Source organism: Erithacus rubecula, assembly GCF_903797595.1.
Source record: "Erithacus rubecula genome assembly, chromosome: 2".
Lineage (NCBI taxonomy): Eukaryota > Metazoa > Chordata > Aves > Passeriformes > Muscicapidae > Erithacus > Erithacus rubecula.
In genome coordinates this window covers 82,461,657-82,485,879 of record NC_136685.1, presented here as the reverse complement: position 1 = coordinate 82,485,879, position 24,223 = coordinate 82,461,657, and the positions used below count along the sequence as shown (strand labels likewise).

General features: G+C 44.6%; 1 protein-coding gene across 6 annotated transcripts in view; it reads left to right on the top strand.

Annotated features, from left to right (window-relative positions):
• The window catches only part of LOC306798198 (uncharacterized protein), a 59,497-nt gene that overhangs the window by 7,734 nt on the left and 27,540 nt on the right, over nt 1-24,223 (top strand). For all 6 annotated transcript variants that reach the window (XR_013773297.1, XM_079298139.1, XM_079298138.1 and 3 more), the window contains 2 exons: nt 11,550-11,625; nt 12,898-13,379. Coding sequence is in view for 5 of the 6 variants with exons in the window: in XM_079298139.1 (XP_079154265.1) it covers nt 11,550-11,625; nt 12,898-13,379 (558 nt within the window). In the remaining variant the exon portion in view is untranslated. The remainder of the gene's footprint in view (nt 1-11,549; nt 11,626-12,897; nt 13,380-24,223) is intronic.

Sequence of the window (24,223 nt, the reverse complement as noted above, 5' to 3'; positions counted from 1 at the left end):
CGTGTCCCGGTTCTGTGTTGAGCGGGTTCAGTTGCCGGGTGATCGGCTCTCCCCAGCAACCCGCAGCACAGGTATGCGTGCGCTGGCCGTGCCGTGCCGTGCCGTGCGCTGGCCGTGCCGTGCGCTGGCCGTGCCGCGCCGTGCCGTGCCGTGCCGTGCGCTGGCCGCGCCGTGCCGCGGGAGCCGCTCTGCGTGCCCGTGGGCAGCGCCTGCCTGTCCCGCTGCCGCCGGGAGCGGGGCCAGCTCCGCCGGATGGGAATGGGCGCAGCACCACCCACCAGCGCCCAGCGTCAACACCCAGGCAAGGATTTAGGGAAAAGCCAATTAGCTGTGACCTTTATCTGCACTGAAACATTCCCTGTGCAGCGAACTCTGCCGTGACACAGGCCTGAAAGTCGATGTAAAGGACATATGGCCCAGTGTGACCTATGCAGGGCTGTCTCCGTGCCAGTCTGGACACGGGGCTGCCCAAGCTGTGGGAATGCAGCAAGCAGGTGATGCACAGCTCAAATGAGGTTTCTTCTGGATCCCCGTGGTGTCTTCTTGAGGGTGGACAGCTCAGGATGTCTCTAGGCATTTCTTCCCTCTCTTGCTATGTTCATGCTTTTTGTGCCTGTTATAACCTCCTCTCTGCCATGGGCTGGTCTGTTTGGACACAGACCTGATATCCTTATGTACCTTAGTCTATATGTCACACTGAATTGTTCAGTTCTTGGAGGACAGGCACTTTTAGGCTGGGGCATCTTGGCAGCTGGTTGAGGCAGTGGGACCAGATCTTACACAGTGAGTGAGCAGGTTTTTTTTTTTTTTTGTTTGTTTGGTTGGTTTTTTTTGTTTGTTTGTTTTTTTTTTTAAATCTCCTTTGCAGTCACTGCAGCACACCAAGTGCTCAGCCAGGTGAACTTTTGCTGTTGTCCTGCTGAGAAGATCTAGCAGAATAGGAATGCCACAACAGAGTACCCTTGTGAAGAACTCATGTGATCAGTTCTCTGGTCCATCCTTCATGGAGGGTGAAATATGGATGCTTATGGAAACTTCCAGTTGGACTTGTATGTAAGAAAATATCTTGCTTGGAAGATTTGCTTTGAAGCTGCCACATGGCTGCATGTGCAGTAATCCAAATCCTTGTTCTTTCTAGTTATTTAGTGTTAGCACAGCAGAATGTTATGTAAGGGTGGCAGGGGTTAAAAGCCCAAAGGTTTTGTAAGTACTTTACAAAGCAGTTGGTGTGGACCCTTGTTTCTTTGTTTCCAGCCCTTTTCTCCAGGTAGCTCATCATCCAGGCTCAGCCTGCTGCAGAGACCTTGAGCTTGCAAAGGCCTGAGCTGTGGTGCTGGGAACAGTTCAGTATCTGTGCTCCCGATGTGCACCCTTCACATGAGTGTTGTGAGCAAGGAGATGCAGTCAAACCTGGGCAGATATCCCTAAGGCATGGTAGACTGGTAGACTGTGGATTGCCTTCCTCAAACAGCATGGCTGGGTTGGTTGGTCTTTGTACCCAGAAAACACACCTGTGAAAAGACCTCTGCAGCTTTGCCTGGATTCACCTCCCCATCCTAGTCCATATGAGAAGAACTGTGAGTTCAAGGCTAGAACCACTTTCAGAGGAGGGAGAGGAAACCAATGCCTGAGTTTAGGTCTCCAGAGGAGGCTTTTATTAGTTGTTACCTATTTCATGGGTAGGTTCCCCTGACTTCAAGGTAGATGGTCCTTTCCTAAATTTAGAAAGGATGGGAGATGCCTGGTATTTGTGAGATGTCCAAATACCTCAATATTCATACATGTCACAATGAGAATAGGTGGGCCTTGGTTTCTGATATATCTAGGGACCAAACTATTGCTTGGTAGCTGATTAATGGATTTTCTGGGCTACAAACCTGGTTTTGAGCCAGGATTTCAGGGAGATCACACAATTTGAGCTGCTGATAGCACAAAGATCCCACCTCTTCACACCTATTTTATTCAGTGATCTGTCTCATCTTACTCCTTCCTAAGAGGGTCACGTTGTTTCCATGGTGCATGCTGGTTTTTATTTAACTGATGTCCTTATTTCTTGGCATGACACAATCTGCCAAGCTCTATATGGGCATGAGATGAGAATAAAATTTCCTTTGGTTGAATGGGGAATTTCCCATCTTAAGGAAAGGTGCCAGACAGGCAGCTAGGTTCTCCAGTTTGCTGAGAGTGTGTCTGGATGTAAGCTGGAAAAATATAAAATAATCCTTCCATATCCTGTCACCCAGTTATTACACACAAATCCAAGTGGATGTTCCAGACAGTTGTCTGCAGCCAGTCTATTCTTGTGTGTCTTTCTTTTTTTAATATAATTTTTTTTTTATTCCTATGAGTTGGTTATTCCAAGGGAATGAAGTTTTATGGCCAAAGGCTAATTAAGAGGAAAGAACAGAGATATTTGGTCTGAAACATATAAACTGAAATAATTTAGAGGCTTGAAAAATCAGCAGTTTCCATGTGTAGATTTTTGTTCTTAGAGAACTGTTTTTGTTCTGGCTTGGACAGAGCAATCACTTTTGGGAAACCCCTCAATGGTATTTTGTGGAGGGCTGCAGTGCAATGCAACTTTTCCCATCTTGCCCCTGAACTGATATGTGGGGATGCTAGTTTAGTATTTGGTGCTGGGACACTGTCTCAGCAGCACTCTGTGGTGGGGTGAGTTGGACCTGAAAGAAAAGAACACTGTCAGGCTTTGCTCTGTGCATCCCTCTTATGTTATGACACTGAGTAAATGCATGGTGCTCTGTGTCCCTCTTCCATGAATGGGGTTTAGGAGTATCCATCCCATGTTAGACCTACAGTTTCTCCCAGTATCCTATCCTCCTGCATTAGCAACTCAGTAAGTTTTCTTTTACCTAAACCTGTTTGTTTTACACCACCAAATCTGTGTAGCATATTTGCATTCAGAACATCCTGTGGCAAAATATTTCATACCTTAGATACATATTGCCAAATGATCACTTGTTATTTGTTTAGGACCTACCTCATACTAATTTAATTTTGTGCCTTCTGTGTTGTATATTGGAGAAGAGAGCAAGTATTCAAATGCTATCTTTGTGCACTCATTTCTAACTGTCCTTCCATGTGGGGGATGATCTGACAACCCATTTGTCAGATTTTCCCAACTAGGAACCACTTGGAATCACAAAATATTTACCAGGAAAGAATCTGGTGCAGTGAGAGACATTGCAAGTTATGACATGTTCCTAACCCTTACTTTAAAGGTGCCTGACCAGATGGATCAAAGACCTGGTCTGAAAGTGTTATCCTACTGGTTTGCTGTTTGATAAAACACAAGAAGTTTGGTGTAAATCCATAGAGATGAAACAGCTGTCAACTGCTTGCACTCAGAGGGGTTAATGTGAGATTTGAGGGGAGGAGAAGCCTGAAATATCTCATGTGCTCCAAATGTATTTTCCAGCCTGACTGTAAGGCATTGTTCCTTGTGTTTGCAAATGTGGCTAATGCAGTTCTTTCTGGCTGAGCAGAGGTGAGTGTTGAGTGAGGTCTCCAAACACAAGCAGCTTCTCCTCAGCTAAGGAAGTATCTCAGGGCAAAGGCAGTTGCCCTCTGAGTCTTTTGAGTGGGGAATGGAAAAACTGTTACCAGATGTGTTGTTTATGCCAACTGCTGTCAGTCGTGCTTCCCTGGTTGAGGGGACTCATGGAATGCTGAGGAGTTGCTGTAAACTGCATGAGAAGCTGGCCTGTGCTAAGAAACCTTTTCCCATTGCAGCAATATAGTAACTGAGCTAGGCTGGTGGGGGTGGGCTATGAGTCAGGAGGGGTGTGTTTAAATCCTTGTGGCCAAGGCAAGAATGGTTGGCACTGGTGTGAGCAGCCAGCTCCCATCCTTCCTCCCTGAGTCAATGCATTACTGATAAGATCAGCTGTTACAGGTGCCTCTCCAGTTCTAGGTGTCGCTTGTACTGTCTACCTCTTAGGTCTGAGAGGGTTTTCAGCCTCTGATAAATGGTTTTGTCAGCCTCTGGTAAATGCTTTCAATCTATTTGTAGCTGGGGTTTAGCAGCAAATGGGCAGTAAATTACAGATGGAGCTAAGTCACTGTATTTTAATGCAGTGTGGATGAGGCCTTGTAAAAGTCTTTAATCCTTTGGGTTCCTTTTTGTCTTTCTGGCTTGCCATGCTTTGTGTTGTCAAGACTGCTGAATAATGCTGCTCCTGCTGGCTGTGAGCCAGGTGATCACAGAATCACTAGGTTGGAAGAGATCTCCAAGATAGTCCAACCCATGCCCTAACACCTGAACTAGACCATGGCACCAAGTGCCACATGCAGTCTTTCCAAAAACACATTGCCAGGGCTCCAAGCTGAGAGCAGTCAGGGGAGAGGACCTCCTCTGCAGAGGGATCTCTTTGCATCGCAACTGTGTTGCTGCTTCTTTCTGATACATGCTTTCCAATGCTTTGTAACATTTTTCTTTATTAGTACTCATCTGAGTTATGTTGTATCCCCTCACAGGATGAGTAAATTAACCAGCCTCCATGAGAATCCCTGAAACTTGGGTAGGAATTAGCCATGGCTCTCTTTATTGCAGCCAGTAAAGCCATGAGTAGAGTGACAGAGCTGTTGAGAAACTCATGGTGTGGTTCCATCACATGCAGGTGGCTGCCACCTGAGGCCAGGCTGTGCTGGGTATCTGTGTGGAGCAGAAGCTGAGTGTGGGACGAGTGTAGGAGGTTCTTGGGACACTGATTGGGAAGTGACACCTGTGAGCTTTACATGCAGGTAGAAGTGGAGTTGGAGGAGTGTATGGTTTCTGTCACTTGTAGTAAGAGCTATAAACATTAATTAGCCCCTTAAGCTAACAACATAAGGATAGTTTGAGAATTTTGTAAAATTTCTTGTTTCCAGTAAGAGTAATACATATCACAGCAGGGAGCTGCACCATTCCCCTGGCTCCCATGCTGCAGAAGTGGTCTTTGGAACACAGTGGTGTGGAAATCAAGAAGGAAGTTGAAATATTAAAGACTATTTCTGTGGTAACACCTTTTTTGCCAGACCCCAGCCACCTGCTGAGTGAAGGCTGTAGTGACTTTGTTTTATCTGTATTTTTAACAAGTGACATTTATAACATGGAAACCACAGCTCCAAACATGACTGCATGTATGTTTAATCAGAGAGATTCTTGTTCTCATAGTGGCTTTGAGGATAAACAAACATAATAGGGTTCTTTCAGATTTGGAGTATTTTGGATGGTAAACATCAGAGCTTGGGTGCTTTTTGCCTAGGAGGCCTTTTAAAGGCTAATTTTTTTAATTGATAGCATTCCTTTTGTGTCATCTGTTGTCACAGAAGTGTGATGCCTGATAGGAGTGCCTCTATATGGGTGCCTATAGCATTGGTAGAACTGAGTCTGTTCTAGTCTGTTTGCAAGTACTTATTTCTATTTTGGGTGGAATTTAAAAGCATGATCTTGGTTTAAGTCTTGTGACAATATTTGCCCAGAGTTTCTGAGAACAGACCCAGAGTGGATAGGAATCTCAATTGTAGGCATCAGCTGTATTCACTTCCCTGGGACTGGGGAACATGGGGTGTCTAGTTTCTGATGCCTGTGGACTGCAAGTGTTCAAGTACCATGGGCTCACTGGTGGTATATACATACTTTTGTGGATTAATGGTGAAGTATTGGGACTTGCTGGGTTTCTTGGATTTTTTTGTTTGGTTGGCTGTTATTTTGCAACCCCCCTGGTGATTTTATCTTTAGTGTTCTCCTGCAAGATGATCTCAGATTAGCAGGGAAAGATTTTGAACAAGAGGTTTGCACACTCTGACTGCTGCAAAAAAACCTGATGTTGGGACAGATGAGAGGGTGCAGAGAGTCAGCTGTGGTGGCCTGAACCATGTTTTGACCAGTCAAAACAGTCCTTTTCCAGGGCTGAAGTTAGCACTTGTCTGCATGGAGTCCTTTGGTTTATTCCACTTGCAGATGAGGATCCCTAGGACTAGGGTAGTGTATCTCTGTTGCTTTAGTTCTAGTCATATTTGTCCACAGGTGTGAATTCTTTCCAAAAGCTGTAGACAGTATGGTCAAAACACACGTAAGTTTTTGTGAAAGTACAGGTGGATGAGGGAGAGGATTTAAAATGGTGAGAGGACCATGCATGTGCCTTCTCATACCCATGCACCACTTATATCCTCACTGTTCTGTGTAAGCCTTGTGCTTTCCTTTCAAGATCTAGGTGACCCAATTTAAATCCATGCTTCTGGAAATGCAGCTCAGTCATTGCTCCTCAGAACAGAATCTTGGCTTCCATATTCTTTGGTTAATGGCTGCCACCATTTGCATCCTGAGATTTGCCAGTCACTGTTTTGCAAAACAGTGACTGAATAAAAATAACTGTACTGTTAAAACATTGCAGTTTGGCTACCTGGAGTGACTCTCTGCTTCCCTCACATCTGTGATACCACTGACAATTAATCCACTCTAGGCCCATGCAGAAGATGACATTCCTACAACAGGAATCTTGCTGTCCTTGGCTTGGGTAAGGCTTAGAAAATGAGGGCCTCAGGGAGCGCTGTGTCCCACTGGCCTATCCCTGCTTTCATTTGCCCAGACAGCTGCCCTGGCAAAAAGGACCATGTTCAAGGGTTATGAGCCCTGGGTTTGAACTGTAGCCATTTGCAAAGAAATGGAGAATAGAGTTTGAAGACAGACCTACTGTGGAAATTAAAAAGGGATATAGTAATATGGAAAAAATACTCTAAAAAAGCTTTTCCAAACTGGGATGGTTCTTGCTGGGAGTTTAGCTGTTGAAGGACCCCAGCTGTAAAACCCCAGATATAGTCTGGCCAGTCACATCTCACATGTGAATGTCTGAAGGTTGAACTGAACTTTAACTCGGCAACTTTTCTTGGAGAGAACCAGCCTGTTGTACTAGAATTAATTCTCCCTATAATACTGAACATTTTCAGAATTAAAGGAGATCTTGGGAAAGGGAGTTACATGTTAATTTAAAGGTCTGTTTGACTCATTCCTTCCTTCTTCCTAATGTTCCATGGCTCAAAGCTGCCTTTCAGTGTCTCATCTACCTTGTTTTCCAACTCTCTCTCATTCAGTTTCTTATAATTGGCAGGATGGCACCTCCCTCATTCAAGATCAGGCAGTGCCTTGTGGCAACTGCACCAGTTGTTGACCTGGAAAAATATCACTAGGGAAATTCAGTGATCTGTTTTTGCTAAAGTCAAGCAGTGGAAATGGAGAAGAGCCAGCAGCAGAGCCCTGTGTCTGTAGCAGCTGCCCTGTAGGCAATGTGGCAGGGGGGAGGTGAGTGAGTAGTGAGTACTGGTTTCATTTCTCCAGTTTGAAGTCTGAAGAAATGGAAATCAGTTCCCCATCACAGAGAGACCAGTAGTCATTGTTGAGCTCATCTATTGCTTTCTGGTTTTGTGCCAGGAACCAGGGTATGAGACCAACTCAGCAAAGTCTCTTTCCAGGGCTCTTGGAAGGGACTTCACTTAGTTGCAGAGATTCCCTGGAGTGGTGGGCCTGAAGTGAACAAGCCTGTGTCACAAACAGCCTTATATGTGCAGCACAGGCAGTATTGGCTTCTGCCAGGGAAACCATCTCCCTGGAGGAAAACTCTCTCCTTCCCTCCTTCCCCTGCTCCCAGATTGGAAATGATGCCCTCCAGCCTGTGTGCATTCTTCATTCAAGCTGTGAACAAGGGGTTGCCTGTGGTCAGCTGTATCTTTGTATTATCTCTTCCTCATGAATATACCTCCACCACACCAAACCATGCTGTTGGTGTTTTAGGTTTTTAGGACAAGGCAGCCTTTAAATGAAATTTGTTGGGAGAGTTTTATTTTGCCTTAGAAGTGAGATTTCTTAACCTTTGTAAGCTCACAGATGATTCTTAATGTCATTGCTTTTGATTGTATGACAGCAGGATAATTTTCCTTCTGGAAGGCAAACCAAGAGGAACTCCACGTTAGCATAGTGGGACTTTTTTACTGTCAGATGTATTTCAGAGCTTTAGACTTAGAGGGTGATGTGACTCTTTAGGATCTGGGCACTTTCAACTGCAGTTTATTAATAAGTTGACAAGCAGCAGTGTGATAAGAGACATATTTTTCTGTCTCTAGTTTTTTTTTAATCTCCTACTTTGTCTTTTATGTTAAAACTCCCTCAAAAGTATAAGCTTTACTCTTATAAGTTTTCCTTAAATACCATCTGGTTATTTTACACCAACACAGATTTTCTTACTAGAGATGGATGAAAAGTGCAATGCATGGGGAATTTAGTTTATGCTTCTGTCTGGCACAGAAGGAGTCCTTATCCTGACACCACAAAGGTGTGTCAGGTGCCAGAGCTGAAGGACCCAGGTGTGACACTGAGATCCTCATCAACAGGAGACTGCTTTCTGATGCATTTACTGAAGAAACACTGAAGGGTGGATGGCCACCTGTCCTTTGGTTTTTGTCTTCTTTTGTGCCATAGCTTGTAAACATTCACATATCTATGTGAATTGAAGATTTTATTCTACTCTCTTCTCTCAGTTTTGCATATTAAGGCAGAGATTGCACGTTGGGCACAGTCCTGGCAAGTCTGAGTTATTCCAGCTTGAGCAGGAGCTTGTGATACCAAGAGGTGTCTTTCATTCTAAACAGTTCTGCAATTGATATGCTGTGAGTGAAGCCAACATCTGGTGGGACTTTTGACATGGAGTTTTTGAATTTTCTGCTGCAGCAGTGCCATAGTTCTGAATTTCTGAGGAAAATGGGGCTGTACTGCCTTGGACAAAAGTAAATCTGTGGCTAATACATGACAGGGACTGTACAAGGGAGGCTGGAGGCCTGAACACAGTACTTGCTGTGTTTAGTGAAATGTTTTTGAATGTTCAGGAAAAGCTTATTGTTAAAGCCTAGGAAGGGTCAAGGAAGAGAATATTTATCTCCAAATAGTCAGACAAGAAGACAGACACAGAATCCCTTTTTTGATCTTTTATTAATCTTTGCCTGTGTGGGGTATTGTGGCAAGGAGTATCAGGTAAAAAAGTTCAGCTCCACAAGTTTAATGGTGAGCCTACTATGAACGGTGGTTCTCTGTTGAGGGACATGAAAGTTTAAGTCTCTTGTTGGGAAGATTTTTCTTTCAGGTGCTCTGAAGAAAGCCTCCAGCAAAGTTCTTAAGACAGATCACAAGGGAAGTGATCTTTGGTTGCCTGGGGGGCTGGGGAGGGCTCAGTAGAGGAGAGTTACCCATATGAGACCAAGGGCTGGCAAAACTGCACTTGCACAGGGAAGAGTGAATATTTTGGAAGCCCAGGACCAGCAGACACAAAGACCTTCAAATGTCAGCCATTGACTCAAATCCAGCTCATATCTTAAGCATCTCAAGGCAGTGACATTGTGCAGTAGCTGTTTGACCTGCATGTGCTAGATGTCATTGGCTTTTTTTTGGAAGCAGTACCATGCCATGTATTGACATTCACATTGTACAGAAACTGAAGCTGCTAGGTTTCCCACGCAGAGCTGCTAAACCTCACTGAAAACCCTGCCGTGCCCAAATGAAAGGTTTTTATGTGGGAATGAGCCACAGACTAAGGTCAGTACCTCTTGAGTTAGAATGGCAGCCTTAGCTTTTGTAACAGAGACAGGACCTCTGTCTGTCTGTACAGCAGCTACACAATGGCACCTCAGTGTCAGCTGTCCCCTCTGTGAACTACCATGGTACAAACAAGGTATTATACCTGCTCTGGGGACAACTAGAAGTCTCTGTGTTTGGCAGTGTTCCTCAGTGCCAGCTGCCTTTATTAAATGATGCATGTGTGTGAACACATACAAGAAAATTGTAGTTGTAGAAGGAAAAACAGTGTCCTGTGTTTACTTCAGGAATATCTGCAGTGGGAATAAATTGAAATCTGACTTGCCCAATTCATCTTTTGACAGTTGAGAATGTAGCTTAAAGACTAGCAAGGAAGGAAAATATGTTTTGATTTCTCCAAAAGCAATGTAAATATAGAAGGGCAAGAGGTAGCTTTAAACAAGGAGGGGGAGAAAAGGTATCAACGTGCTTTTGGGGGGAACAAAATGCCCTCAACACAGTCCTGGATGATGGTTACAAAATAGGTGTGTTGATTTAATAGCTGTCAAATTCAGTATCAATCAGAATTTTTCAACTGTTATTGTTTCTCTTCATTAGCAATGTGTCTTTCATAGACACCTAGTTCAGTGTAGCTGTTCTTTTGTGTCTCTGGGTGGCTGAAACACTACAAAGATATCTCCTCAGGGTGGTGGAGGTAAAATTATTCCCAATCAGTGTAATGGCTGCATGCTTGCCTCCTCTTCCATAAAAGTCAATCACAGTACATGAAATGTGTAAAATGGAAACATAGCATGTAACCTTTTGAATTGTATTGCCAGTGGATTCTGTTGTGAGCAAGTATCTTAGGCAGCTAAGAATGATGGCCATGTTTGTTATTCTGAATAAAAAGGTGTGAGGAATAATAAAGTTCATCTTGCCGTGACCATGTTATTCCAGAACTGTTTCTTATAAATGTTTCTTTTAAGTGTTACATTTTCCTTTGACTCATTTGGTTTTGGCTGCTGCCAGAGACACATACTAAGCCGTGTAGCTCAGAGGTTTAATAACTTCCAGGTAGGCTCTATGCAGCTGAACAAAAGTCACTTGAATAACAAGGCAGGTAAGATTTCCTCTGTGTAGGAAACTCAGAAGCAGTGTGATCTATCTGACCTATAAAAGCTTGGTTTCAGATCTCTGTCCTCTCAAGAGGCAGCTGCCAGGTTTGTTCAGTGTTAGACATGTTTTGAGTGAGTGGCTTGTAGTCTGTTGGCTGACACAGAGCAAATGTTCCTGAAAAGTCTCGATATTGACAAAATATGTGAATTATTGTTACTCTGGGAACATTCAAAGGTGTTCGGTGGTACTGCAAATTATCTCCTAGAGGGGACACCATAACAGTATTATCTGTATTTCTGTGAAATCATGTTTTTTATTTCTATTAAATACTTCAGGGTTGTCTTGTAGGAAAGCAAGGTGAGTCTGTTCTGTGGTGGATTGTGTGTGAACTTCAAGGGGGAAGTGTGGGTACATACACAGGATGGCTAAAGCTAACGTGCCACTTCCATTTGTGGGTGCCTTGCAAGATGATAGTGCTGTTGACAGGATGTGTCTTTATCTTGGCAGTGGAGATTTTGGAGATTCAGTTATCCACGTGATGTGGATGTGGTAGGCCATGATGGTTGTAAGCTACATGTCTGGGAAGTGTAAGGCAGGATATGTTCATTGCACTTGGGAAAGAGTTGGCAGTGCAGTGTGGTGGAAACAGCAGTAGGCTCTGTGTTCTGTGGTGCAGAAGGTGAGAGGATATGATGGGAGATTGGGCTTGGGAGATGAGGATATGTATACAGGAGGTGCTGTGGCTGGGGTGTGCGATTAGGTGGGGTGGATGCCTGCAGGATATGAGAGGGGGAGGGTGGGGGAAGTGGCTTGGGCACAGCAGGGCAGTGTTCAGTGCTCATGATGAAGCCTTTTCTTTTTCCTTGTCCCCTAGATCTCCTATCCCCCAAGTGATGAGGACAGCGATGACTCTGAGGGAGAGAACCAGGAACTTGCTCAGATCGACAGAGGTAAAGGGATGAAGATAGAAGGATCCTGGGATGCTACGGCTGAAGTCAGTTTTTCTTTTCACTTGTGCTATTGCAAGTGCCTCCTTCTCAGTCCCCAGTGTACCACAAACAGATGTATTAAACCAGTCACCTTTGAAGCATTTGGGACTTCACAGGGGGAGGCTGGTGTTATCAGATGCAGCAGTTGCGTTTTTGCCACCAGAAATAGACATTGTTAACCACAGGTTAAAGTTCCAGTGCTGCAGACATGGGACAGAGATGGTCTACAATAGTGCCAGCAGCAGAGCTGGGACTAAAAATTTACCTTTCTATTCCATGCTTTTGCACTTGTGCCATCTTTGTTTTGGGTTTCCTCATCCTGCTATTTTGAGTTTTAACCTTCAGTTTCTTCATTCCCCTGGACTCATTATTTGATAGTCTCTCTCCCTTCCTTCAAGACTGTTAGTATTGTGCAGCCCTACTCTTGCATTTAGTGAGAGTCTGATAGAGAAGATACAGATGCTCTGCTGTTGTTTTTGGACTTGATACGAAGTAGCTTAGAGCTGCAGGTGAAATCTGTAGTAAATGCATCTCTTAAGTTATGCTAAGTTTGCCATTAGTGGATGCCCTGTGCCCAGGTTTGAGTGGATTCTTATGCAGAGGCTGCAGAAGTCAATTCCTGACCCACAGGCCATGTCCTGTTAGAATTCAAATCCCTGCTCCATATGCTTAGTATAGAAAGAGCTCAGCAGAAGAGATAAAGCATGCCTTGCTTGTGGCTGAAGACAAGTGACAAGTGTCTCGTGTGACAAGTCTTATAATAGAGTACTTTTATTTCCAGAAACCAGATCTCATTTATTTGAGCCATAAAAGTGATGCGTAACTTATGTGGCTCTTCTGCCCTGAGAACTTGAAGCTGATGTTTGTAGTGGTCACTAGAAGTTGATGTTTTTGGCTAGAGGCAAGTGCCTAGCAACACATTTGTAAGCTCATGTCTTCCCACTTTGAGGGGGTGAGGTGGATGACAGATCTATGTTCTTTCTCTGGAGCTAGACTTCCAGGTGATGGTTTGAAAGGGGACAACATCTAGCAGTCTGAACAAAGGCCTGGAAACTTCCAAAGGGAAGCATTCAGCTGAGGGGTGTCTCATCTGGGGAAGGAAAGGTGGGGAAACAGCTCAGAAGTTTACTTGGGTGAAGATGAAAGCAACAGGTCAGGAGAAAACAGGCCCATTTTTTCAGGCTGTGACACACAGATCTGCTCTGCCACTTCTCAATCTCCTCCTCCCACTAGAGAGAAGACGGAATTGTACCCTGACTCCTCTGGCTACCAACCAGCTCCAGAACCAGGAGAACCAATGCTGCAAGGTGCGGGCCCTGTTCCACGCCAGCCTTGACCGGCACAGCTCGGAAGAGGAGCTGGAGCGCATCAACCGGGAATTTGCCGCCGAGAAGCGCAAGTGGTGGCAGGTCAGCCGGCTGGCGCGCTGCAGCGACGGCAGCGCCGCCTCCTCCAGCGACGAGGAGGTGAAGAGCCTGTGCGCCGTGCCCGAGGCGGAGCGGGGCCATGGGCTGCACGCCAGCCCCAGCCCCGTGCTCTTCAGCGCCTCCCCTCCCAAGAGACTCCAGCCCCTGGTGCGCAGCCCGGCCAGCGCGCCCTTCATCCTCGCCGGCGTCGGGGCCGGCCTCGAGCAGGTCATGCCGTGCAAGAGACATCGGCAAGGATACGGGGATAAGGTCAGCAGGCCCAGCCTCGACCTGGAAAAAATGCAGCAGGTAAGGCAGAACTTCACGGGAGGAAAGCGGCATTGCTTGGAAACAAGGCGTGGTGAGCAAAGACACAAAAGGGTCACCGAGGCAAGGATCAGTACATTTATAGGGTCGCTTCTTGTGGTCATGTCTTCAGGGTACCTCTGCTGTCTGTCTAGGATAAATTGGGGTAAGTAGATAGCTCTCCTGAGAGGTAAAGGCACTGTTTCTTGGGTGGCTCCTGCTAGAGCTGGGCTGCTCTCCTGCTACCCCATGAGGAAGGCAGCACTTGTACTGTCCAGTTCATTGCATGGCACAGGAGCAAAATCACTGGCATTTGCTTTCATTGAGTTACTGACCTATATCACTTCAAAATAAATTATATTGCTTAGGATGTGTGAAAACAACTACTTTGGTGAAAGTAGTTGTCAACTTGACGATGATAGGAATTTTCACACTTGTTGACCTCCTTGGGTCTAGATCTCTTAATGCTTCCTAGGAGTTTTATAGCTACATAAAGGAGTGCTTTTTCCATTCTTAACACTTTACAAACTGCTTACAGTTTGCTCTAGATGCAGTAACTCTTGATTTTGCAGGACTTTAGTTTGGCCTGGGACTGAGGTGTGGAAATGCCAGAAGTTTGCCTTGTCTCTGCAGAGCCTGGGAAATGGGGCAGGCTGCCCTGTGCAGTTCCCATCTGGCGCCTCCCTTTCAAAAGGCCTTGCTGTAGAGTTAGTTGTTTCATGTCTCTTCATTATTTGTTTTTCTGTTTGCACTGCTGTGGTGTCAGTTTAGAAGGATATCTGTAGACATCTGCTGGCCCTGGTACATTGCAGTAAGTTAAAAAGAATTATTTTCAGTTCTGAATTTCTTCTCATTAGGAAAGAATTTCACTGCCTCTGGTTGGACGTACTAATTTTAATATTGCTTGCAACTCTTCCTTTAAGCTTACAAGATGGACCCACTAAAACAAAGGACTATGCATTTATTTTCTAAGATCTCTAAAAGTGAGATTTCTATTTCCCTATTACATTGTTGGTTTTTCTCAGTCCTGCTGGCAGCATACATCCCATGAATACATAATGCAGAGACTTGTATTTTCAGTACAGTTTCCCTCACCCCCTTCTCAACCTTCTAGCCAAGTTTCTGCTCACAGAACATTCAAAAGGCCCAGTCTTGCATTTCACATCACCCAAATCTTCTACTGATACTGACAGACTTTAATTAGTCTCACATCCTAAAGAGAGAAGAAGAAAGCTGCTAAGTCTGTGCCCAGCCTTCTGTTTTTTCAGAGTGCACATGAGTAAATGAGGAAATGTTTCTTTTGGCCCAGGTGATTTCTCTGATTTGGACCCCAGGCATAGCATCTGCCTGGTCTCCCTTGAGCTCCTTTCAGCACTGTGATTAGGAGTGTATTGATGAAGGTTAGGGGCTAATTTAAACAAGCTTTCCAAATTGTTGTTTTTTTTCTGGGGAAACCTTGTGAGAGTAATTGGCTTTCTTGTCCATTTTCTCTCTACACTTCTGGATTAATTGTGGCAAAGATTTTTGCAAAAGAAATTGAGATCTGGAGTGGAGGTGGCAGTGTGTTTTTTCAATAGCATTTTTACTGTGGATTTCAATAACATTCCATGATTGTGGAATCCATGTTATAAAGAAAGGATAGTCAGCTAGTAGATTTAATTTGAAAGAAAGTATACTGAGGGCACAGCATTACATGACACACTCATGCAGCCTGAATATTTTACTTGGTCATTTGCATTTATTCTTAGAATTATAATTGGTTAACTTTCAGCCAGTAAGATCTTGAAGCTTTATGATAAGTCCTTGCTTGCTACCTGTACTTATTTCTCCTGTGAAAATCATTCAGGACCCCCATTCCCCACTTACAAAATGGGACCAGAGTGTTTGCTTTTTTGGTCTCTTTCCATTTTCCCAACAAAAATGGTGCTTATTAACTGCCTGGGCAGTGTGTGACATCATGTGTTTCTTAGTCAGGTAAACAAGGCATATGAGGAATGTTAATATTAAACAGGCTACTCTAAGGCTTCATCTGGGCTTTGAACATCAAGTTTTTCTTCCTTTGTGATTCTTATCCTTGCTATCAGATACTTGCCCATGAGAACACAGCTGAAAAGTTTATCAGCTGGACATTTTATTTTGAGCAGCAGATGTGGCTTTCACTCTTATCCCTGAGCCTTACTTCCCATTCCTACAGCTCTGTGCTGCTGACAGATGACAAAGAGTATCAGGCAAGATGAATTTGTGCCTGAAGCAAATGTGCTGTGTGATAAGAGGGCACTTTGGGGGTGTGATGTAGCATGGGTAACTCAAGGGTGGATGAAGAGATGCCAAGTGCTTTGCATCAAATTCTGTTTACGTTGGATGGTGATAGAATATTAGCCCAGAGAGTTGTAGTGTAGAGTGGCTCCGTGTTGGATGTTTAAAATGATTTTGCTTCTTCCCATGGCTCACTGTCAAGTGGTGTCCAAATGTCTCCCTGTATTCCAGTGATTTGGTGCCTTTTGGTACAAAAGAGTAGCAAATTTGGGAGACAAGTGGGTTGGGGGCAGAGTGTTTTTAAAAAGCTAGGGAATTGCTTTCTTGGCCTGTGGATAAATGGTAGTCTCCATCATCCATGCCTTTCAGTTCAGCCTCCTGCAGCAGGGAAGGATGTACCAGGAGAAGGTTTACAAAGCCCTGTTTTGGTTAGATGCCAGGCTATGCCTTTCCAGCTTCACAGGGTACAGTAATCCAGTCTTTTTGTGTTCCAGACATGAGCTTGGACTGTTGGTGGATGTGTTTCCCACCCTGGCTGGTCAGCTGGCCACCCAGTGTCTCCCTGTTGACGCTGAGGGAGGATATTTCAATGCATGCTTTTCTTCACTTCTCCAAAGGACTAGAAAATTAGCTCAGAAGGCTTCTATTCTTTCCCCTAATTGGGCAGAAATGCCCTGGCTTGTGCAGACACTCACACTGCTGCTGTGAATGCCCTCTCCCAGCACCCCTTGGTCATGGTCTCTGGACAGACACGTTGTTGCATGCAGGCTCTGCTGCCAACCGCTTGCTATTTAATGAAGCCAGTTGTCACCCTGCATGGCTGCTGCCACTTTAGCATATCTGGCTGTTTTGGCAATGCTGAGAGCACAAGGTCAAGGAGAGCAAGGACATCCTTTGGTTCAAGGTGAAGGCACCAGGTTCACCTGAGGCATAAGGAAGTCCAGGATGTTACAAAGACTTCTTAGAATTGCTGAGCTCATTCCCAGGGAACTAATTGGTCTTGGCATGTTGTGTAAACAGAGAGGAAGTAAAGGATCCTCCTGTGCCATTCAGTGGGACTGCCAGGAGCACCTTTGAAATCTACTTACAGAAGCTTGTGAAGTCAGAGTGCAGCATTTGCAGGGAGAGGTCTCTTGGAGGGAGAGCAGCTTTGGGGTGGTACAACAAGCAGTCCAAATTCTTTTGTGGGTAGGTGGCTGATATGGAAAGTGTAATTTTGAAGTACAAGGCAGAGAGTATGGGTACATGGGTATATTTTGCAGGTACATTGCAAAGTGATTAGATAGGTTTCATGACTTGCTCAGAGCTTTCTGCTGTGGTTTGCCTGCTTGTATGAATAGGCAGAATCAGAAATTCATAGAATACCTTGAGTTGGAAAGGACCCACAAGTCCAACTCCTGGTCTTGCACAGGACAGCTCCAAGAATCACACCATGTGCCTGAGAGCATTGTCCAAATACTTCTTGAACTTCAGCAGGGTTGGTACTGTAACCTGAGGAACCTCTTACAGTGTCCAACCACCCTCTGGGTGAGAAGAACCGTTTATATCCAACCAAAACCTCCCCTGACAGAGCTTCAGGCCATTTCCTTGGGTCCTGTCACTGGTCACCACAGAAAAGAGCAGTGCCTGCCCCTCTGCTTCCCCTAATAAGGAAGTTTTAGGCTGAAGTGAGATCTCCTTTCAGTCTCCTATTCAGGATGAACGAGCCAAGCAATTTCAGTTGTTCTTTATTTAGCTTCCTTTACAGAATATCAATACCATATTCTTTTGGAGGTTTAGTGCATTCTTTGAAATGCATTGAGATGCTAGGATGAAAAAAGCTATCAGAGAAGGGAAAAATGCCTCCTGTTCTAACATTTGGATTGCAGGCTCTGCACCCTCTTTGGTGGGTGACTAGTTTCAGTGTCAGACAGATGAGTGGATCTTTATCTTGATTTGACACTGGAATGGCCTGGTTATAGTGCCTGATGTGGCTTAGCTGTGTAATATCAGGACCATCTTCCTCCTGCTGTATGTTTCAATACTGGCATTTTGGTTGGACTGGGCATTGGTGAGGTGATCAGCACTGAAAACTTCCTTTGAGTCAATACTGATTGCACAGAGGCTGCAGAACAGCTTTCTCCACACATGACCAAGGACCCAGTGTGTGACCCTGGTGCACTGGGGTCTGGGCTTTGGGCTGCTAATGGCTCCAGGGTGAGATTTCCATATCCTTAGCACAGCTGGGCTTTGCCCTTGCATGTCTCTGCAGGACTTGACAAATAGCTTCCAGATAGCTTCCATGTGTGAGCTCGTGAGTCCTTTTCACCTCTTGGCCTCCCATTTGAATCCAGGTCTTTTCAGTTCCTGAGAATTGTTACCATCTGTTTGCCTACCTGAGTTTCTCTCTGTGGTGAGAGAGTGTTGGAAAATCTACTGCTGGTGGTAGTTTCAGCACAGTCTCTGCCCTGGGCTTCACTCCCCAGAGTGACAGAGTGGAGTTCAGAGGCCTGTGCTGAGCATACTGGCTTACACCAATTCTTAAGGGGCCCAGTACCAGAACTTGTCTCTCAGGTGTGGGAAGGTGGGCCATAGCAGTTCTTTGTCCATGGGCTTCTTGAAGCATCATAGTAAAGGAAGTATTGTACAACCTGATCACTTCACTACAGAATGAGAAATTTTTCTTCTGGTAACCTCCTGCAATTTTGCTTTAATTTTTCTCCCCCAGAAATATGCTGCAGCAGCTGTTCTGACAGCACAGAAGTGCCTGTCTATCTCAACCCTGACAGTGTTTGGCACTGAAGTGACCAGCAAACAAATGCTATGTGTGCCTGCTGCAAGGGAGTTCTAGTATGAGGAAATTTAGGCTGAACATGATCAATGACATTGTCTGGTCTACTCACCTGCAAGGATGTAGTTCCATGGCAGGAGGCTTTGGGACTCTAGACATGTACCATATGAATGGGAGATGGGGCATGGGACAGGTATCTTGTTCTTTTCATCTCTGGAGGAGCTGAGGAGATGTTGTCCTGTGGTTTGATCTCTGTTGTAAAGACTGGCTCAGTGCCAGCCAGCTGATGTCCAGTTTACTGACATTAGACATTGATAGTCTGACAGGTGGAGAGAGGGAGAGTGGGAAGAAAACATGCTGTCTGGGAGGTGGACAAAGACTCCATAGCAGGGAGGAATGACCATGAGGAACTCCACCTAGCCCCAAGGAATGATTGACTCTGCCAGGCAGCAGATACCTCTGTCTCTGTGTCTCCTAAATGTTCCCTGAGTGCTTATCTAATTCATGCAAACACATTAGGAAGTGCCTGTGTGCAGCTGCAGCTGGATGAGTTGGAATGTAAGAGAGCAGTAACCCAAGCAGAACTTGGCCTAGCTGCTTCTTAGAAAGCATAATGATTTCCTCCTGAAGGAGGCAAGTAAGTTGGCTGTGTCTTCTCACTGATGGTAAGGTTCATCTTGCTGCCAGCTTGTAAATGCAAAGGCAAGGAAGGCAGGATAATCTAATCCTATTCCTAAACTCTCCCCATCAACCAGTGTACCAGAGATTGGAGTATTCTCACAGAATGGTTGAGGTTGCAAAGATCCTCTGGAAGTTATACAGCCTACACATCAACAGCTTCTCCATGAGGATCTGTGTTCTCTGTGCATTGTTGAAATACAGGATTAATTTTAGTGCAAGTCCACTCCAGTTCTGCCTTGCCCCATGGTATCTTTTGATACTGTGTTCACCTTTCAGGTGTGCTGCTAGCAGACTTTCATTCTGAGCACACACCTCTCTTGCATCTCTTCCACTGTTGCGTGAGCCCTGGCACAGAATGTGTTGTCCATTCCTAGAGCAAAATGCTTCTGTTCTTCTCCCTTGATGTTTTCCTTCCTTGTTTTGTCTCAGTGCATTTTTTTTATTCTGGTTTTGTAACATGTGCGAAGGGGCAATAGTTCAAGAGGGAGATGAACAAATTAATTTCTTTCTGGAAGTACCTATCGGTCTCTTTTCCTGGGGTATGTTACTGTGTAATTTTGATGCCTTTTCCTGGTAGTTTGCATGCTGGTGAATATATCTATCTGGATTACCAAGGGAGGGTGAGCCAGAAGCTAGAATACATGCTGAGTCATCTGAAATGTGGTTCCTTGAGGTGCTGCTGTGAATCATGAAAGAGAGTTGGGATTAGGTTGGTCAGGGTCATTTGGAGAACACAAGAGAGCTTGGTTGAGCAAAATGAAGATGAGAGAAGGAAATTTGATGTGGCTGAGGTTTGAGAGGCAGTAGAGATCTGTGGAATAGGAAGGTTAAGAATAGTGGAGACAGAGCTAGAGAGGGTAGCTTTGTTGTATTAAGATTCCCAAAGGGACAATAATAGCACCTGGCACCAGTAGCAGAAAATTATGAGCCTGAGGTTAAAGCCAAGAGCTTATCAGTTAGATTGGCAGGCTTGCTGGCTATGTTCCCAACCCTGCTGTCTTTCTCTTTTTCCCTCAAAACTCTAAAGCCTGGTAAGAAGGTATTAGACTAGCGCTGACTCTTTTGGCTGTAGTTCAAAGAGAGGAGATCAAATGGGCACATGGACACCATTGGCTTGTGGCCTTGGGATGTGACTCAGAGAGAAGTCCTGAGTGATGCTGTGTGGACTTGAACTCTTGGTCTGACTCTGATGGTTTGGTAGGCCTGGGAGGAGCAAATCTGGAAGGAGGTAAAGCACTTCCACCTGAAAGCATCTGCCAGAAGCTCTGCATGTGAATGGACAATGTTGCAGTTTTGCCCTCTAGCATTTTGCTCTCAAAGCATCACACAGAAAGATTCCTACTGAGCTAATAGAAGGAAAAGCCCAGTCTCCCATATCTACTGGCAGTTTTTTTTAGTGGACTGCCAGCTGGCCACAGAAAACATCACTCAGCAAAACCAAGAGCTCCTAACTACAGCAACAACTGGTTAAAATGTGATTGGGAGTGGGGTAAGCAGCAGTCACAGAGGAGGTGCTGGGTTGGATCCCCAAGGGTGGCCATCCTGCAGCATATCACTGTTCTATCTCTTGTGTGTTGACTTCTGCAGGTCCTTTTCAAATTAGGCTTTCTGAAGGGTATTTTCTTTCTTGTTTTGACACAGTCCTGTGCAGGAGGATAATGCTGGCATGTTGTTTCCCAGCCCCTGAGCTCAGCCCAAGTAATCCCAAGAGCCTGATAGATTAAGAATTCTTGCTGCATCTGTGTATATTTTTCAAAAATACAAGCTTGGAGATGCTGCTTGGAAGTGAAGATCAGGAGTTCCTCTACAGTGCTCTCCTCTTCTGCAGTATGGCTGGATTGTCCTCACCTCCCCCAGTCTTGATGTGTCTGGACTAGAGGGGCTGTCTGGGTTTGGTCCCAGTGTGACTGTTGAGTTGGCCAGATACCTCTCCCTGCCCACTCCTCCCTCAGCATGTGGCTCATTGTGATACAAATATCTCATCCGTGCCTGGGGAGAGGAGGAGTCTGCAGGTGGCTCCACCATATGCTGTCACTGCCCAAGTTGTATCTGGTCTGCAGATGAATGGATCTCTCTTCAGTTGAAATAAGTTGCATCTCTTGTTTCTTTTGTATCTTTGCAGGGTAGCAACTTCTCAAGAGGAGAGCCTTAAGGTTTAGTTCTTTGAGGGCCAGTGAAGTGGCTTGAGGAAACTGGGGAGGGTGAATGGCTATTTAGAACAAATCTGGTTATTCCTAATATAGTCCAGAGGGCATCTCATGGTGGTGGCAGTTTTCTGCTTGCTTTTCTGACTCTGTTGTATAGGTTAAGAAACTGAAATAAGCAATAGAGAGAGATTAGGGTTTTTTCTCTTTGTTTCTACATTTCTACCATTAAGCATTGAATTCCCTTAGAATTCAGCAGCCACAAGATAACATGGGCTGCTATTGCTTAGAATTCAGATGGTTATAGACTTGTTCAAAGCACTATACAGAAGAGATGGAAAACAGCTTGTTTTTCCTGAGCTTTTCCCTGGCATTGCTCAGCTCTGTATCTATGAAGCAGAACACCTTCCTTGCCCAGCATGGCTTGGCAGTGGTGTCTGAGAGGTGACATGGATGTGCTGTGAGCCCTGCAGCCTGCCATGGGGCACTGCCCTTGGGTGAGAAGGAAGGAGGGAGGCAGTGCTGTGACTGTGGTAGCAGCAGGAACAGGGCAGTCATGTGATGGTGCTGATTAACTATTAATGCTGGGTGATTGTGCTCCACTTTGTCACCTCACACAGAGAGCAAGCAGCTTGTCCAGGGCATGTCTGAGTCTTAAAAATGCAGCAGCCATTACTGCTCAATAGGCAGAAGCTGCTGAGCTTTTACGGCCAAGTCTGTGACTAGAGTAAACACTCTAGGAAATGCTGTGTTTGAGACAAGCTTTGGAGTGGTAGAATAGCCAGCTTGGCTGTCAACAACACAGCTGTCCTTGGCGTGGGCAGGGGCTTAGCTCTGATTTTTCTGCCTTAGCTCTGAATAACCTCTCCATTGTTGGCTCACATGAGAACCACACTGCTGGGCTCTGCTCGGGCTTTCTTTCAGCCTGTTGATGTCAATGGGAGTTTTGGGCATTGGTCCACAGCTCATCTCACAGGAGGAGGCACTCAATAGAGGCATCTACTTCTCATGTAGATGGAGACTGAGTTAAACCAGAGCAGATTCCCTTGTAAAACTCCCTGCCCTTTTCCATATTTGTGAGCCCAGATATACTTCTTGTTGAGCTGCAGTTTGTTTTGAAGAAATGATGACCTATAAGAGAGAGACAAACCCTCCCAAATCCTCTTCAAGCAAAAAAAACCATGCAACTGCTTTTTCTAAATTAAAAATTTCAAAAACATAGGTGTCTTGGAGTCCGCAGGTAAATTAAAAATAAAATGCAAATGAGGGCACTTAAGAGAAACCCTATGAAATTTTCTGGTTTTCCTTCTTGCAAACAATCTTTTTGGTTTCCTACTAGACTTTGACTGTTTATGCAAAGCAGTTTTCATAGGAATGACTTTGCAAAACTGAGCTTTGTCTAGAGTGTTAGGAATGTAATGTAAATGAAGTCTGTGGTCATGTCTATACTAGGAAAAGCAGTATTTTTAATTCAAAGCCATGCTTGTGCTTTAAAATCCCAACATATGCTTGCAAGCTGTATTTTCACTTTCACGAGTTCGATTATGGAAAAAAACAGGTTGATCTGCTGTACAAAGGATAAAACCCTAAAATGCTTTGCCAAGTTACTTTGCAATCTTATTGTAAGCATGTTCTTTTTGACAGCATAAACAAAATAAAAATTTGTCTACCTGTGAAGGCTTTAGAAACTCCCTATCTTGCCTGTGACTTCAGAGGCGTGTCAAAACCATCACATAGACTCTGCTGTGATGTGGGCATATTATAAAGAAACAGGGAGCAGATTTTAAAAAATAATTTTCCAAATTTCAGATCTAGTGGGTCTGTGCAATTCCTAAAATAGGTAGAAATATCTTTAAAATAGCTAGTCAGATTTCTGATTGTTCTCACTTCTTTAAATGTGTTCCTTGTTATGTTTCAGGTGATGTGGTTTGCTGCTGGGAGAGCCACCATAGGTCAGGGAATGCCCTGAGTTTATTCAGGAAAATTTGTTACTGCTACTGTTTGCTGTATGTGCTGGAAAGACAGACAAACCTCACACAAGAACATGGTGTACCTGACTGGATGATAAGATTGTATATTGATCATACTTTAAAGTGAGTTTTAATCTAAGCTGCAATGTTTTGTTCAGAGCTCTGGTGGAAATAGCACAGTGAGTTCATGGCATGTGTATTTTCACTGAATTTGGTGTGCTGGCCAATCAAGCTCTTAACTAATTTTCAACTTAATTTAATTTCTTGTTGTCCTCTGAATAACAACCAACCCTATTAGTTTCTAGTTATTGTGGTGGAATGAGTGCAATTCTGAGCATGGAAAGTGGTGCTCTTGGAAAATATTTTCTAAGAAAGATTCATAATACAACCATTTCAGCATTCTTGTCTCTTTTCTTTCTTAGTACACCAATGTTCTATTCAAGCCTGACTGCTACAAGAAGCGTGAAAGGCATTTTTACTGTCTGTTTGCATTTTGCAGACTCTTATGAAGGGCAGTTGTGCTAAACAGCCTATGGACTCTCTCTAGAGCTGAGTGAAATGGTAAACCACAAGAAGCTGGAAAAAAAACCAGATTGCTGTCTCATGATGGGGCTGCTGGTAGGGTTAGAGGTAGAAAGCAGCTGTAACTACTGCTGCAACTGTGAGACTTGCCTGTGTTGCTCAGTCACTGTATAAAACTCTCTACTGAGCTGAGGCACTGGTTCATTTGCTTTCCAGATGTGAGCATCCAAATCAAACACCCTCAAAACTATTCATATAAATGGGTGTAAACATTTGCTTTTGTTATCAACCTTTCTCTGCACAGAGGATCCTAATGAACTTGGCCTTGATACATCTGGTCTCTTTTTAATGAGTTAATCTGAACTTCTGCCCTTCTGCAGTGTGGTGAGTGAAGGAGCTCTCTTGGTCCTAGAGCATGACTGTTTTGTAAGCATGAGATGGGCCAAAACGCTCAGCTGAATGAAGGAAACACTGATATGATCTGTGCATTAAAACTGATACATG